The 15,211-nt window shown below is 35.8% G+C and overlaps 1 protein-coding gene across 14 annotated transcripts in view; it reads left to right on the top strand.

The window, feature by feature from the left end:
- LOC102672047 (disks large homolog 4) overlaps positions 1-15,211 on the top strand; it is a 281,358-nt gene that overhangs the window by 60,803 nt on the left and 205,344 nt on the right. For 11 of the 14 annotated variants that reach the window (XM_006608849.2, XM_006608861.2, XM_031514915.1 and 8 more), the window contains exons 4-5: positions 2,456-2,551; positions 9,018-9,191. In XM_006608849.2, coding sequence (XP_006608912.1) covers positions 2,456-2,551; positions 9,018-9,191 — 270 coding nt within the window. Of the gene's footprint in view, positions 1-2,455; positions 2,552-6,569; positions 7,168-9,017; positions 9,192-15,211 lie in introns of those variants that run through there. The other 3 variants (XM_006608857.2, XM_006608858.2, XM_006608852.2) reach the window with 2 other exon arrangements.

Genomic DNA, 15,211 nt, shown 5'->3' on the forward strand with positions numbered 1-15,211 from the left:
TTGAAGTCCCGAGATCGGGAAGGGAACTCTTCGGGATGCATCGAAATGAAGGCACCGCGAAACTTTCGCCGCCGCACAAGATAAATTTAGAGGCGAAAACTCTTGTCTGGGAACAATACTTCTACCCCTGGCTCGAAAACTTCGATTCAAAAGTATCCCCCCGATACGCAGCCGAAGACTTAATTGCAAGTCTTAATCGCTGATCGATCAATTATCTTATATATATATTAGAATGCAATATATATATATATTCTTGATATTGAAAATAATTGGTTATTCGATTCTGCAAAATAAAATAGGTTAAATATTTTTATCTAAATTATTAAACACGCCTTCGATCTTTTTTATACAATAATACGAGTTGTAAAATCTTAAGTGGCTTGCGTTAATTCGAATTATCGTCTCTTGTTCTTTACTGTCTCCTAGGCTCTTTATATTGTAATAGGTTGTAATGGAGGATGAAAAGGATCGTCGCACGTTTCACGAATATCACGGAATGCATAAACGATGTCGTCATGATGGCCACCAGTGACCTGGCGCGTGTAGCTAATATTTCATGAGTAATTTCAGTTTGTAAATTGATCCGGGAGGGCAAAAATGGTTTTATATCTGGTAAATTGGAAAAATAACCGGGCGTGTTTTATTCAGCCGTGGTCCTCGTATTTTCTTTCAATTTGCACGCGTGAATAATCGTGATTCAAATATATCATTGCCGCGCGTTCATTCCGTTCGTGTAAATATAATATAAATATATTGTAACGTGCACAGAGAATCGTGGCAACTCTTCGATACTTTTCCTGAAACCGTCACGCTACGTCAAACGCGTATTCCAAAGTTTGACGTTTTCCTCTCGATCGACATCCAGAAAGTGGTATTTCGTTTACATTTTCTTTCCACGCGATAAATCGATCCGAGTTCCTTTTATTCTTCAGACAATTCCATTTCATCGCTCGTCGCATCGGCGAAAATTCCTTTCCCTCGGTTTTTATATTCGTCCTCCTTTGCGTTTAAAAAGGTTTCATTTCTGATGCAATTCGCGATTAATTAAGCAACAAAAAGAAGAAGGGAGGAAATCGAAATAGAGAATTTATAACAGCGAAACTGCGAAGAAAAATAAAAAAGGTAAAGACAGTTTTTTTGTTTTATAATAGGAACATATATTAACAATTTTCCAATGTTTATCTTGAGATAATCTCGATATAAAAATCGATCAATCTTATTTAACTTTAAACTGGATTGATATTAAATTGAATAGCTTCGAGAATGAATATCGATGCATAATTTTCCAAAAGATAAACTTCGATCCTAATATTAAGCAATGAAATAAACTCGTCGTTGATTTCAAAATTAGAAAAGTTTATTTTCAATTTCATCTCGCGATATAGCAGCAGCAGCAGCATTGTAAAAGAAAATCTTGACGAGGTTTATTGACGCGTGAGCAACGTACAATATCTATTATCGAGTTTGACGTTCTCTGACGCGAAGCTGAACAAACAGTCGGCGCAAACGAGGACTGGATAGGGGTAATAGTGTATATTTAATAAAGGGTGCAACGTGCACGAATAGGCCGGATCGAGGAAAAGTGGCGCGGGATGTTAAACACACCTGCGCATCGAAAGTTCACCATGAATAATTCTGTTTGGCTCGTTTAACGCGGTTGCAATACGCGTACCGGCGGAACTTCCATCAACTTCCGTTCAACGATAATTGACTTTGCGTCTCGCCGGTACTATTTATTTGCCCGCCTTCCAAGCCTGGTCCAACTGTACCACTCTCTGGACCAAATGATCGAACCGAACGGCTGGAAACGCGACAAAGATAGATGAAAACAAGAAGTTTAAATTGCCAGTCCAGATATCGAGTTAAGGTTTAATTCTTGAATTGGAAATTAAATCATGGAGATTTACTCGACTCGAATTTATTTGCTCATGCACGACTTATGTATCACGAATTCAATGGGAATATTTGGAATATTTGGAATAGAGAAAGATAGAAGGGGGAGGGGGGAGGATTGCGATCGTGATCAGAAAGAGGACATCGTAAATTAGGGGCGTATTGAATTTCTCCTTGTTTCCAAGTTGTAATTGATTTATCTGGAGCGTAGAAAGCGTGGACCGTAGAACCGGTTGAGAGGGTTCTAACGTTGTAGATGTCTGGTCTATCGATCTCCAAACTGTACAACAACGAGAGCTTTTCGAAATCTATTATTTTATGCATGTTTAATCCGCTATTAGAACGATGGTTGTCGGGAGAAAGGATATTGATTATGTTAATTACGAATTTTGAATTTGTTAAATGATGCAGTTTTGATATGAATATTCATGTGTGTATCGTATACGATGCTTTAACAGCGTTTGTTTGTTGAAATAAAATGTACAGAGTTTACCGGAAGTACTTATCGTTTTCTTATTGAAAGAACATGTAGAGATGTTTTTAGATCGTGTGGTTATTGCAGGGTGGTCCAGACTTCCCGGTGAACCAGACTCTGTCGAACATTTATGGCCGTAAGTCGGCCAGTCCAGAGGCTCCAGACCACGTAGACGAAACTCAGGTTCGTAAGATTGTAAATAATGTCGTGTCAGAATTAATTTTCGATCTTGTTCTTGTTCTTAACTTGTATTGAGAGAATGACGTTGTTCAAAAACTGTTGCTGAGGGATACTAACTAATTACGTTTTAACAATTATATCGTTTGTGTTCCCATTTAATTTCAAAAATCTAAATGTAAAAAGATATTTTTAAAAAATTAAATTGTATGTAGAAAAATAAGTTTTTTTTAATATATTCAACGATATCTTAATTTAATCGATTGTGAATCGAATTATCGAGACTCGGTTGGCAATAAGGAAATCTCAAGTTTCTTCTCTTGCGCTATAACTGCAACGTTTCCTATTTTATCGACGTGTTTCTCCCATGTAATTCCTCCGCAACATTAGCTACAAAATGCTGGTCGATCAATTAGTGACTGTCGATATTTTCTTATTAATCTATACTCTTCTATATTTCCGTTTTTACATAAAAAAATGTTTAAATTCGCGAAATCAAATAGTTGATCAAAAATACTCTTGTTAATAAATGAAATTTCTTAGTCGAGACATTACACAATTTTTTTTTTTTTTTTTTTGGTACCGCTCGTAATGGACTTTTCCACGACAAAAACAGAAATTAATCTATTTTGCATCACGAACTATAATTTTCCAGTTTCCGACGTTCTTCCCTCTTTTCGTTTTCTCATTTCCGCGACGAACAGAGCGGAAAAAAAGAGAGACGCATTTATCCTGGCAATCCTCGTCATCTTTCTGCTTATTTCCTTCCGAGATCCGCATTCTCTTAGAATAGATTTTATTGTGCGTCCACGAATATTTCGTATAATGGAATTCATTTCGAAAAGTTGACGGTACGATAAAAGCCAATTTCTCTCTCTCTCTCTCTCTTTTTAGGAGATGAGAAACACGATGGAGATACACAGATAACGCGTACAAAAACAAACGAGAAACGACATAGGCGATAATTTCATTTACTTATCATTCCGTCTGTGAACACGGATTGAAACTCGCTTCGATTTTACACGTCATTTCGCCAATTAGCGGAGAGCACAAAGTCAACGATTAAACATAGAGCAATAATAGGCTCGCTTGCGGCGAGACAAATTTGTAAATTATGCCAGAAATCAGCGTGACTGCATTATCAATTCTATTAGGCGGTTACCGTATTTGCAAATAAAGTGTGGAAACTAGATATAATATATTCCATTTGATTTCATTGAACTGATTAATCTGAATTGAATTGATAAAGGACAATCGTATAATTACTACTCCTTTGATCCTGATTATTTCTGGGTATTCGAAACGTATCAATTTTTTCCCACAGCCGTTCCTTTAACAGAAGAAAAAATTTTCAAAAATTATTATAATTACTAAATCATAAGATTTTTCTTTTTTCTTTTTTTAAAAAATTCTAAATAACTATCCAATATTTTATATATATATTTTAATTTTAACGTTGAATATAAATATAATTTTCTTTGTTATTCTATTTCCAAATCAATCAGCTTTTTACACTTTAAAGATTTTAATCGAAACGATAAATCCACCGTTATTCCACACAACCCATCAATTCTCGAATCGTGCCGAAAATCAGAACGAGACGAATCCGTCTACGATAATTGTGCCTTATGTCCGCAACGTTTCGTGTCGAAATTACATCTGCGCGGAAAGGAGGTTAATGAAATAATAGCGACGTTTCAGGCGCACAGATTGTAAACATAACAGTTGCTCGTCTCTATGTCATCGAATAATCGCGCGAACTTTAATTAACCGGCTGATATGTAAATTTTCGTTCGTTGGAGATTTTCTGATTCATTTCTTCATTGTTCTGGGAATATTTACGATATCTTTTTGAAATATCAATACAAAATATATTTTGTCGATAGCTTCATTGACAAACATTATCTTGAATTAAAGAGTGTAGTATATTAAATCATTCGAATAAAATTTTAGAAAAAATAATCTCCAGTATTAACTACGATCCATGGTAGATATACTTCTTTATCATCATTATAGACATAGAAATATAAAAGTTGTAGTTTAAAATTTCCATCAATGAGTATTCACACCATTTCAATTCATTCAAAAATAAATAATTTTCTAAATGTCGATGAAAGAAAGAGGGGGAGTTTCGAATTTATTATTTCACTACGGATAAATCAATCATCTGTGCAAAAGACAACAGACTATTTTACTGGTCACTTTAGATGTATTTCATTTTGAACGAAGCGCAGACGATATTTACTCCCGTCGCGTGAATGAATCATCCGTTATCCAAAGTTTGAAATGGATCGAAACTGAGGAATCAGAAAGGTCTCGGCACGCGTGAGCTCATTCACGTGGAAAATGGGATTAATCCTTTATCACGGTTGCAAACGAGAAAGCACGCTCGTTGAACACGGATTGAACGGTGGTAAGATCGTGTTATAGTCGAACGTTCGATGGAAAGAAGCGTGTCGGAATTAGATCAGGACGCGTTGGTAGGAGCGCCGAAACGTGGCGACCACCAACGTCGAGACGCTCTAACGCCAGTGCCGACATTGACGTCCATCCCTTCGAGGTTCGTACACGACGTGTCGTCGCTCTTCATCGAATTCGTTAATTTTGTTTCCAATTTTATTCTGCCCTGAATAGTAATCCTCCTCTACTTTCTCTCGGTCGTAACAACAATTGTCCCTTGTTTTCGCGTGCACGGGGAGTCTTGTGTTCGACGAAAACGAAATTTTGTGAACGGTGAAATGGTACTAGTAGAATACTGTTCGCATACACGCGTGGAACATGTGGAAGTTTCTACTGAATTATTACGTTGTTCGATGATGTGAATTTATGTATTGTTTTCGAAAGAAGATTCACTTCGAATGGAACAGAGAATTACCTCGTCGAAGAAGTGGTCGTTGATCAATGAAGATAAGGAACACGTGGATACTGACGCCAGGAATCAGAAAATCGGGATCCATTAATTGACACGAATAGCCGACCTTGCCAGACTCTCTTGTTTTTCTTGGAAGAAAAACCCTATGGTGAGAGATCAGTTGTTTAAGGAGATTGAGATAAAACGTACGCCCGAGAAACAGTAGTTTCTCAAAACTTCGGGCTAAGGAAAATAAGCTGACGTCCGTGGGTGATGTCAGTCGTTCCTCTTCGAGGAATCATTATTTCCAGCCAAGCCAAACTACAACGAAAACAATGAAATCGAGCACGTGATCTTCGTTCAAACGTGGAAAACTTCTTTATATATATATATATATTTTTACTTAGCTTCCGTGTACGTGATGATATGGATCCATAATCGAATAAAAGGATCGAATAATTGCGTCGAAACGTTTACGACGGCATTTTGTCCGTGGTTCGTGATATTCTCTTGTAAACAATTTAACGATGCTGTTTGATATTCTTGGAAATGTGTTTAAACGTTTTAAAAGCTTTGAACTTTTCCCTCGTACCTGGCCTATAGTAAAACAAGCTTGTCCTTCGTTAAATAAAACGGATCAAACATTGTCTTCTGTTGTTCGAACATGTTTCGAGCACAACCGCTAAGAATAATCCTTCTACGTTCCTCTCGCACAACAAATTCTACGTCGACAACGCTCTCGAAACGATTTCCTCGTTACACGAATGAAATACACGGAACATTTTTCTTGCATTAACGCCGAGCCTTTCAAACGTCCCGATCGGGGCCCAGCCAGCCTTTAAATTTCATTTTTCACTTGGCGCAACTTCTTTATCTGGCCGCGTACCATCCGCGGGATCGTCGAAAGAGCTGCTGCACCAGCCACTATTCATCCCTCAAAGCGAGACTTCTTACGAGAACTACTTTCCTACCTATTCTTACCAAGCTTTCATCGAGTTCCTTTCGATCGGGATTCCTCTCGACCCGATACCCTTTTCTTAGTTTGTTCCACGATCCTACAGGAAAACAGACTTACCGTGGACGAGTGTTTCAAACCGATAGTTGAACGCGAATATTTGTCGTGAAACGACGTTCGTTGAAACGAAAGGAAAGACTATTCTTCTGATTTTTTTCCTTTTTTTACGAGCAATAATTATACAATGATTAATTGTGAAAAACTCGTGTCGAAATTTTAAAGTGTCTCGTTACGAATGAAAATTCGAAAATTTCATAGTGGAGTAAAAATAGTGGAGTAATGTGAAATAATACGAAGGAATAAAATTAAATTTTTCACACACTTCGCTTGAATAAAAGTGAAACAAAGTTAAATAAAGTTGCAAAGTGGAATTTTAGTGGAATTTTGAACAAATTATTCCGATATTGGAATTCAATCTTATAATATATATTTAATGTTGTAATTTGTTTATCGAAGATGGATTGAAAAAGATTGGCCGAAGATTAAAAATGGAGAGAAACAAATTTATAAGTTCTCGTGCAAAGTGAACGTGAATAAACGTAGAACGGGATCAAACAGAGTGACACAATGATCGATTGGGTGTCTATCGTGCGTCATTCGCGACGTCGTTTCAGCGACTATATGTACGGCGTACCTATTAAGGTACGCAAACGAAGAACAAAGAGAACCTGTCACTTCGGGGAACACGTAAATCGTAGTGTTGTCACGCGTGCTTCGAAACGATCGACCAGTTTTTGCGGATGCTGTTGGAATCACGTAAGTCTCTCGATAAAAATTCCATTTGTATTCTTCTATCGTTTTTAATATTCATGGATGAAATGTATTTTAAATTTTGAACTTAAAAATACCAAAAAAAAAAGTTATATATATATATAACAATATTTTTACATTAATTTCTACAACATCCAAAATTCAATGAAATTATAATACAACCTTTGATTTCTCTGTAATTTTTTTTTTTTAAATACAATTCTAAACTTAGTTATTTAATTAGAGTATATAAATTCAAATAAGAACGATTCGGGTTTAAAAATTTGTTCGAGTCTCTCGAGAGAAATTAAATCTGTGACAATCCGACACTTCAAACTTGTACCGTGTATTTTATAGGTTAAGAGTACAGAAAATGAAACATCAGCTCTTATGAATAACAATTGAATCCTATCGAACCATTCGTATTGGATTTAACTTCGTGTTCGATTTCGTTGGATTTAAATTCCTAGGTTCATATATAAAATTTGATTCCATCATTATCCGCCATTATGAATTCACTCGAATAAACGAGGATCGGGTATTCGATTCATAATCATTGAAACGTGAAAGCGCGACAGGAAATAATTTATAGAAACACGAGTCCAGCATGATTTTCCGTGTTTTTTTTTTTTTCTTCTTTTTTCTTTCTTTTTTTTTTTGACGTAATCGCATCACTCGTATGTTTCGATGTTTAATGATTTAATATGCTTCGAAATTTCACACAAGCTTTTAGCTGGATTTGTTCGGAAAGCAGGAAGCCGCTGTTTATTTATACCAGCCTCCCATTTCCATGTAGCCGCGCATAGACACGCGCAGAGTTCATTTATCGTCATGGTTGCATTTAAACGCTGAAAAATTGACCGCTCGGTAAATTGAGTCGGAAACTGCATCGATTTGTTTTATTCGTCACACGGGATGTCAGAAAAAATTTGCGATACTGCGTTGATATAATTACAAAAATATATAACATCATAAAACCATCTATTTTTAGATTTTTAGAATATCGTGAAAAATATTTTAAAATTCTAAAAAAAAAAAATCTGGAAACGATAGCGAAATATACACGTTAAATTATTCGATTTTGTTTAATCATTTCGATATTAAAAATTAAAAATATTTATCAGTTTAAATTCTTCCAAATTTATTAATTTATATATTATTTACGAACAATTTAACTTTAATAGAATTCATGAAAAAGGTACGAAAAGAAGAAAAGAATGCAATTAAATAGGTTTCGTTGAATTAAAGCCACACAGACGACATTCACATGGACGTTTATTCACGTATGGCAAGATATTCGCCGCTTCAAACGGAAAGGTTTCAATAAACGTTCGATCATTGATGAGCCGTGGTTGGCCACTCGACCGGTCGTCGCATTCGGAAGCCTTGCTTGGTCGTGATAATGAAACGAAATCCGGGATTGCGGAGGATTAGCTCGGTGGCGACATCATCGATATCGAAACCCGATAATACTGGCACGTCAGTCAAAACCTTGCTTCACTATCGGTTGTGTACTTCTTTCATTTTCATTTTCAATTTATTCTCACGATTTTGAAAAATGATTTTTCTAAACGTGCCGAAAGTTAGACCGAGCGATATCGTGAAAGTGCAACAATCACAACAACAACAACAACAACAAACGAATGCGGAATTAGAACACGAGAAATCATGTGTCAAACGTAAATCAAGATCGGCCAATTTACGACGAAATAAATTGTTTCGAATGATTTTCGATGGTCTGCACGTCAGTATTTAGAAATGGCTATAAAGGAAAATGGTGGTTGTTTTTGAAAGAATGTCACTGAAAATGTGAAAGATCGGCGGAATAATTAAACGATGAAATGTTTGGGTTACAGAAGACCCGTTACGCTGGTGGAGGAGTAGAGGAGCAGCTGCCACCACCGCCGTCGCCACCCCAGTTGAAAGAGGCCAGCCAGCTGGATGGAGTTCCTAGACCGAATTCGGTCGATCGTATCCTACATCCCGACGGTAGCCAGCATATCCTAACTAGCCACGATACTCTGAACAAGGTAATGTTTCATATGTATATCTCATTGCATCGCAAATCCTTCTTTTATTGAATTGCAAATGTAAAACGAACTACTGGAAGAGAACGCTTGGGGTAAGCGGTTTATCGAATTAAATATTCCCGCATATGCGCGCGCATGCTCAGACGGAATCGAAAGATTTGCCATCTGTTTGAATTTCGTGAAAGCGTAAATGAAATCGATGCGATATATGCACATGCGAATATTGCACAACGTACTTACCGACTGTGCTCAATCGGTAACGCGCTTTAATTATTACCCCTAAATTGGCTACATCACCCTACGAAAGATGGCGCGCGTACTTGGAGATTTATTAGCTTCCAAGGGTGTTCGTTAGATGGCGTGGTCCTCGTGATAACAGAGAAATCTGCCTTATCGCGTGGATATTCCGAGAAACACACGTGGACGATGTAGTTCGATCAATTGCTTCGTGATTCGTCGTCGGTTTTCCGTGAATTCGATCTGGTAATACTCGAGTATAACGATCGATATCGATGGATATATATATAGATCGGAAATAGAACGTCTCCGGCGTTAATGAGACATCCTTGGATCGGCTTGACAAATTGAAACATATTTATTGATCTTCTTTTCCGACACGACCGACTTGCCATGAATATCGTGATCGTAATGGTTTTATTGTTATGAATGATCGATGACGGGATGAGTGGCTTCTCGCGGATAAACGATCTTGATTTATCGCCGAGTGACATGAATCGCATATATCGTTTGCTTTTTATGATTTTCATATTTTCTTTCCTTTATTTATGGTTCTTTATCTTTTCTGTTTTTTGGGCCGTGTTTCCTATTTATTTTGTGAGAATATAGAAGAAATATATAAAATATATAAAAAGGTAATGATAAATTTTTAAATAGATTAATCGATATTTATGTATTATTTGTACAACTAACTTTGAAACATGATTCACCCTGATTGCACAAATGAATCATCATAAATTCCCGAGGTTATTGTATCATAAGAATCGAAGGTCTCGCGTGTTTTGTTTTGAGGATAACAAATAATCGATTAAATGGAAAAGAATCAATCAAATATATATTATTTTCCTTCTTTCTTGATTTCATAATGCAATATTTATTTCTACATATCCTCTATATTTAAATATTTCAATCTACTCTTAAGACTTTGTAAAATAAAATTACATTTTTATTTGAAACATCTTCGTTTCAAATTCAACAATATCGTTATTACACGTAACAAAAAGTTAAACAGAAATAAACACTTTGACGGTTAAACGTATAGACAGGTATAGTGACAGGTAGGTCGTCAAAAAAATGATACTTGGACGAATGTGTATATAATATTAGAATGTGAATATTGTATAATATCTAATGAGTAGAAAGAAATACATACAAATATGTATGTATACCTGAGAAACATATCAAGCAATATAACATTTACATTAATTTTTAAATAAGAATGTTAGAAAAAACATCAAAGAGGAGCATCAAAAAGAGCATTACAAAAGAACGATATAAATTCAACCTGACGTTTTTACAGACACAAATGTCATGCAATGCTGAGGGCAAAGCTAGAGGCAACAAAATTAATAAAATAAGAACTTGAAACTTAAATCTTCTGGGCCTTTTATTTTGTTCACGGTTGTCAGTGGATAATGTTAAGAACAGAACTACGTAAAACCAGAGAAATATAGACTCATAAGACAGGTTTCTTATTGGACACACAATATTGTCTCTTGCTTATAGTTGCCTGTCATTCTGTCCATACTGACCAACCTTATTTTAAGCCTTATTGCATCTACTGCATTGCCTTTTGTCCTCAACTGCTTTACTCCTAACAACGCTGGAAAAATGGAAAGAAAGAAAAATTACAAAGGGAATTTTTCCAATACGTATAAAAGCAGGTTTTATCTCTCGCTACGTTGCGCAAGGATTATATTATTTACTGTGCAAAGCAAATTATTATCCGCGATGCATGTATGCCTCTCTTTCGTATCCAAATTCCATCCGTTGAATAGAATTCACCATCGACAATATATTTTCAGATCATAATTCAATAATATTCGTGACGGGAACGTATTTTTCCTTCTGCTCGACTTCACCTTTTCTTTTTCGATCCTCTCCGCTTCGATTTATCGCGATGTTCTTGCCTCCATAAATTACACCGGCATTCGACTGTTATACACACACAGTTTTCAGAAGCTTACGTCAACCGCGTTCGAAAAATTTCTATTATCTTTCCAAGCACGGGAGAAAGAAAATATACAAGAACTTTTTATCGAACCGACAATAATAAACGATATTTTTTTCGTCCATCGTCTCCCATTCCATTTTCCTCTCTCGATGGTTCAAACAGATAGAACAGACACGATCGATATACTTTACATCAAACAAGGATCTAACAAGACAAATCCGATCTCGATCTCAAATAACACGACCAATCGATCATCCGAAATAATCGAAATTTCAAGATCGAGACAAAGCCTTGGAGAAGCACGGTTAATGGAATAGACTTAGGAAGATTCGGTTAGAAGGGGTTGGGTTCAATCGAACAGACTCTCTCACTCCCTCCCTGTTCCTCGGTAATTCGGCTAGGCGTGTGCCCTTTAAGGTGACCCAGATACCGTCTAGTACTATTTTATTTCCTCCAGTATCTCGCTCTACGCGATCCTTTTGTGAGAGAACGCAAGAACTGAAGGGCATTATTTTTGCGAGCCAGTAGTCTCTCCCTTCTGGATCTCTTCACTTTGTTCGACTTTTTTTTTTCCTTTTCTTTTTTCTTTTCCTTTTTTTTTTCATTTCTAATATCGAACGACGACGCGACGGATTCGATTGCATTTTCATCGTGTTTCACAGGACGCGATTTTATATAACAATGGAAATAATATAAATCGCGTTATTTGAGCGTAAATTAAGAATAGAAATTAATTAATTAACCTTCTTCTTCGTGTTATCGTGAGTGCAATTACAAGTCGAATTACAGGCGCGCGCGCGCGCTTAGCCTGATCCCCTATAAATAAAATATTATAATTGAACAGATCCGGGCACGCGAATCGACCACGGCGCAATTCTGATTCGACTCGGATCGTTTAATCGGTCGCTGATAAACCGTATCCCGCGTATCTGATGACAACTCAGCGTTTATTACGCGCTGGCCGACCCGCCCACGCGTGTAAACTCGTGCTATAATGTATCGCAACGCGGATGGGATGCAATTGTGCCAGCCCGGTTCGATACCCGCCACCCTTGCATAATTCGATCGTTTTCCGCAAAGTGCATGCCACGCTTTTGTGATATTCCACTCGATCGTGATATTTACTTTAATTATTCGTCTCGTGGAAAGTTTTGCTTGAAATATTGTGCGTGTGTATGCGAGTGTTTTATACGATAATACGGGGATATTTCGTTTAACGGGACGAGAAATATTTCGATTATTTGCGTTTATGTAACAAAGAGAAGTTTTGAATGGAAATTTATCGGTGAATATTAAAAATAACGAAATTTTATTCTCGATAAAATTGTTTTAAAATCCAATAGCTAAAAAATCACTCGCGTAATTATTTATTAGAAATGTGTATACCTTTTCTATCGTATATAATAATAAAAAGATTTCTATTATCTTTATTAATATTGTTCACAAATCGTTACGTTGTTCGCTTGAAATCCATCGATCCTACTTTACGTCGTTCGTATATCTATATTTGTCCACATCAAATTTTCTGGACTTTCGAAAGAACAATTTACACAGACGCTTAACAGTCCATAATTTCCAAAAACAGATGCACTTGGCCACAAAACCTAGTTTGAAAACCTGATATACCATTTCTAACTTTCAACCGATGCGTGTTTCGCGGTATTCCATACTGGTGTTACACACTTCCTACACGAATCGAGCTCCCTCTTAGCTCTTTCGCTTATTATTTACCCACGGCGAGTACACGAGCCTAGCTCGGTCCCTGTCTCCGATGATATAACGCCTACAACGTAGCCAGCCTCTCGCGCATAAATTGCGTTCGTACACGTAACCGTTGCTTGATCGCGTTTAATGCGCGCTAAAGGATGATGCACGTAGACGCAAGATGCGATCATAGAACGTGGCTCGACCGTTAATGCGCCCGATACGTATCGCTCTCGTGTATTCCCTCTTATGAATTGCAGTCTGAAATGAAGCGTGTGGAGGAAAACACGGAAGTCCCGACCCATTATCTTCTAATCCACGATCAAATCTTGCGATTGTGGTTATCAGAGATATATAAAATATTACTCTTTTTTTATTTTTATTTTTTTTCTAATATATTCAACGCGAGCGAATGTTTTTATTTTGCGATGATCGGTATCGGTGTACACAATCGCGTACTAAAAAAAAAAAAAAAAAATATCAAATGTGAGAGACGAAGTCATCAGTTAAATGGCTGTGCCACTTTTCGCAAATGATTTTTCGATTTTATCAAAAATATCACCGGGGATTTCTCTCGATCTTTGCGTTGAATTAATTTATTTTAAAAAGTTGTAAATCACTGTTGAATACGGAAGCGTGCATAAAGTTTGCATTGTACTGTACTAATAACAAAGATTAATTACACAACAAGATCTTGACGAAAATAAATGATCGTTGCTGCGAATTATCGCAAATAGAAATTTTCATTTTTGCCATTCATCATTTGATTCCATTATAATAATGTTATTAAAATAAAATATAACATTCTTTTTTCGTGACTTGTAATGGCAAACGAAAATTGTTCTTGAATGAAATCTGGATTTCATCGAAAAAATTTTTTAAACTTACCCACGAATCGTTAAAAAATTATTAAATTAATAATTTTAACGATAATAACAATCTTTGATTTCTTATTTGATAATTCAATTTTTGCTTTTCGGCAAATAAATATTTCTTATTACGTTAGAAATACATCTTGAACGAAGAAACTTAGGTCTGAAATAGATTAATGAAAGACAAGATTCAACAGATTTGATATTCGGTTATCATTCGGCGATGTCTCGTTTCGATCGTAGATTACCGCCGTTTTGCTGTATATCTACTATTTTATTAGAGAACTCTGGCAACGTTCCGGGATTTAATTGGCAAGCTTGCCACGCTACGTTTCAGCTTGTAATCTAATCACGATTTGCTCGGTTCACGAATTACCTTCGGCATAGGCCGCGTGTTGGCTTCACGGATAAAGTCTGCGACATAGACAGCACTGTGAACACAATGCGAATACCTTTTAAAGCTTCGGTTTCGCCTATACACATCGTGGATAAACCAGGATTTGCCGGATCTTCCAAGATATTTATTTTATCCGTTTATAACGACCGAATGACGTCTCGCGCGAAAATGTTTGATCAATGATACGAATGATTTTTTTTATCTATTTGATAATTAAAATTTAGAATTATTAACATGGACAGTATCTTATTCTCGGTTCAATGCAATTTTGTTTTATAACTGGACTGCGGTTTTTTATGCAAATATATCGCTTTTTATTTCGCATATTTTAAATAAACGACGAATATAAATAGTTTTAATAATAAAAGATACATAAGAAATGTATGTATAAAATAAATTATTAATTAAATTAAGTAAAAAATTTAAATATTATCCGAATATCTTTTAATATAGAACGATCTAATTTTTCTCAGATAATATCAATTTACGATAAAATAATTGTTACATATCATAATGCAAATTATGATAAATAACTGTACGTAAAAAAATTACTTATCGTATTACGTTAAAATATTGAAACCGTGTTCTATCTACATAAAAATTCGCAGTCTATTTATAACAATATGATACATGAAGAATATCATATGAAAAATTGTATATAGAATATTTAGTAGTAGATTGATTCAAATATTTCATTTCGATATTTAATGAAAATTATCGAAACGAAAAAGAACGATTGTAATTTGAGAACCAGGTCAATGGAGAGTAAACGTTTCGTACTTTCATCATTTCCGTACGTTTCAATTCGAATGTAAAATTACTAATAAAAAAAAAAAAAAAAAAAAAAAGTTAAAAA

This window comes from Apis dorsata, unplaced genomic scaffold (assembly GCF_000469605.1).
Source record: "Apis dorsata unplaced genomic scaffold, Apis dorsata 1.3 scaffold_50, whole genome shotgun sequence".
In the NCBI taxonomy this organism is placed as follows: domain Eukaryota; kingdom Metazoa; phylum Arthropoda; class Insecta; order Hymenoptera; family Apidae; genus Apis; species Apis dorsata.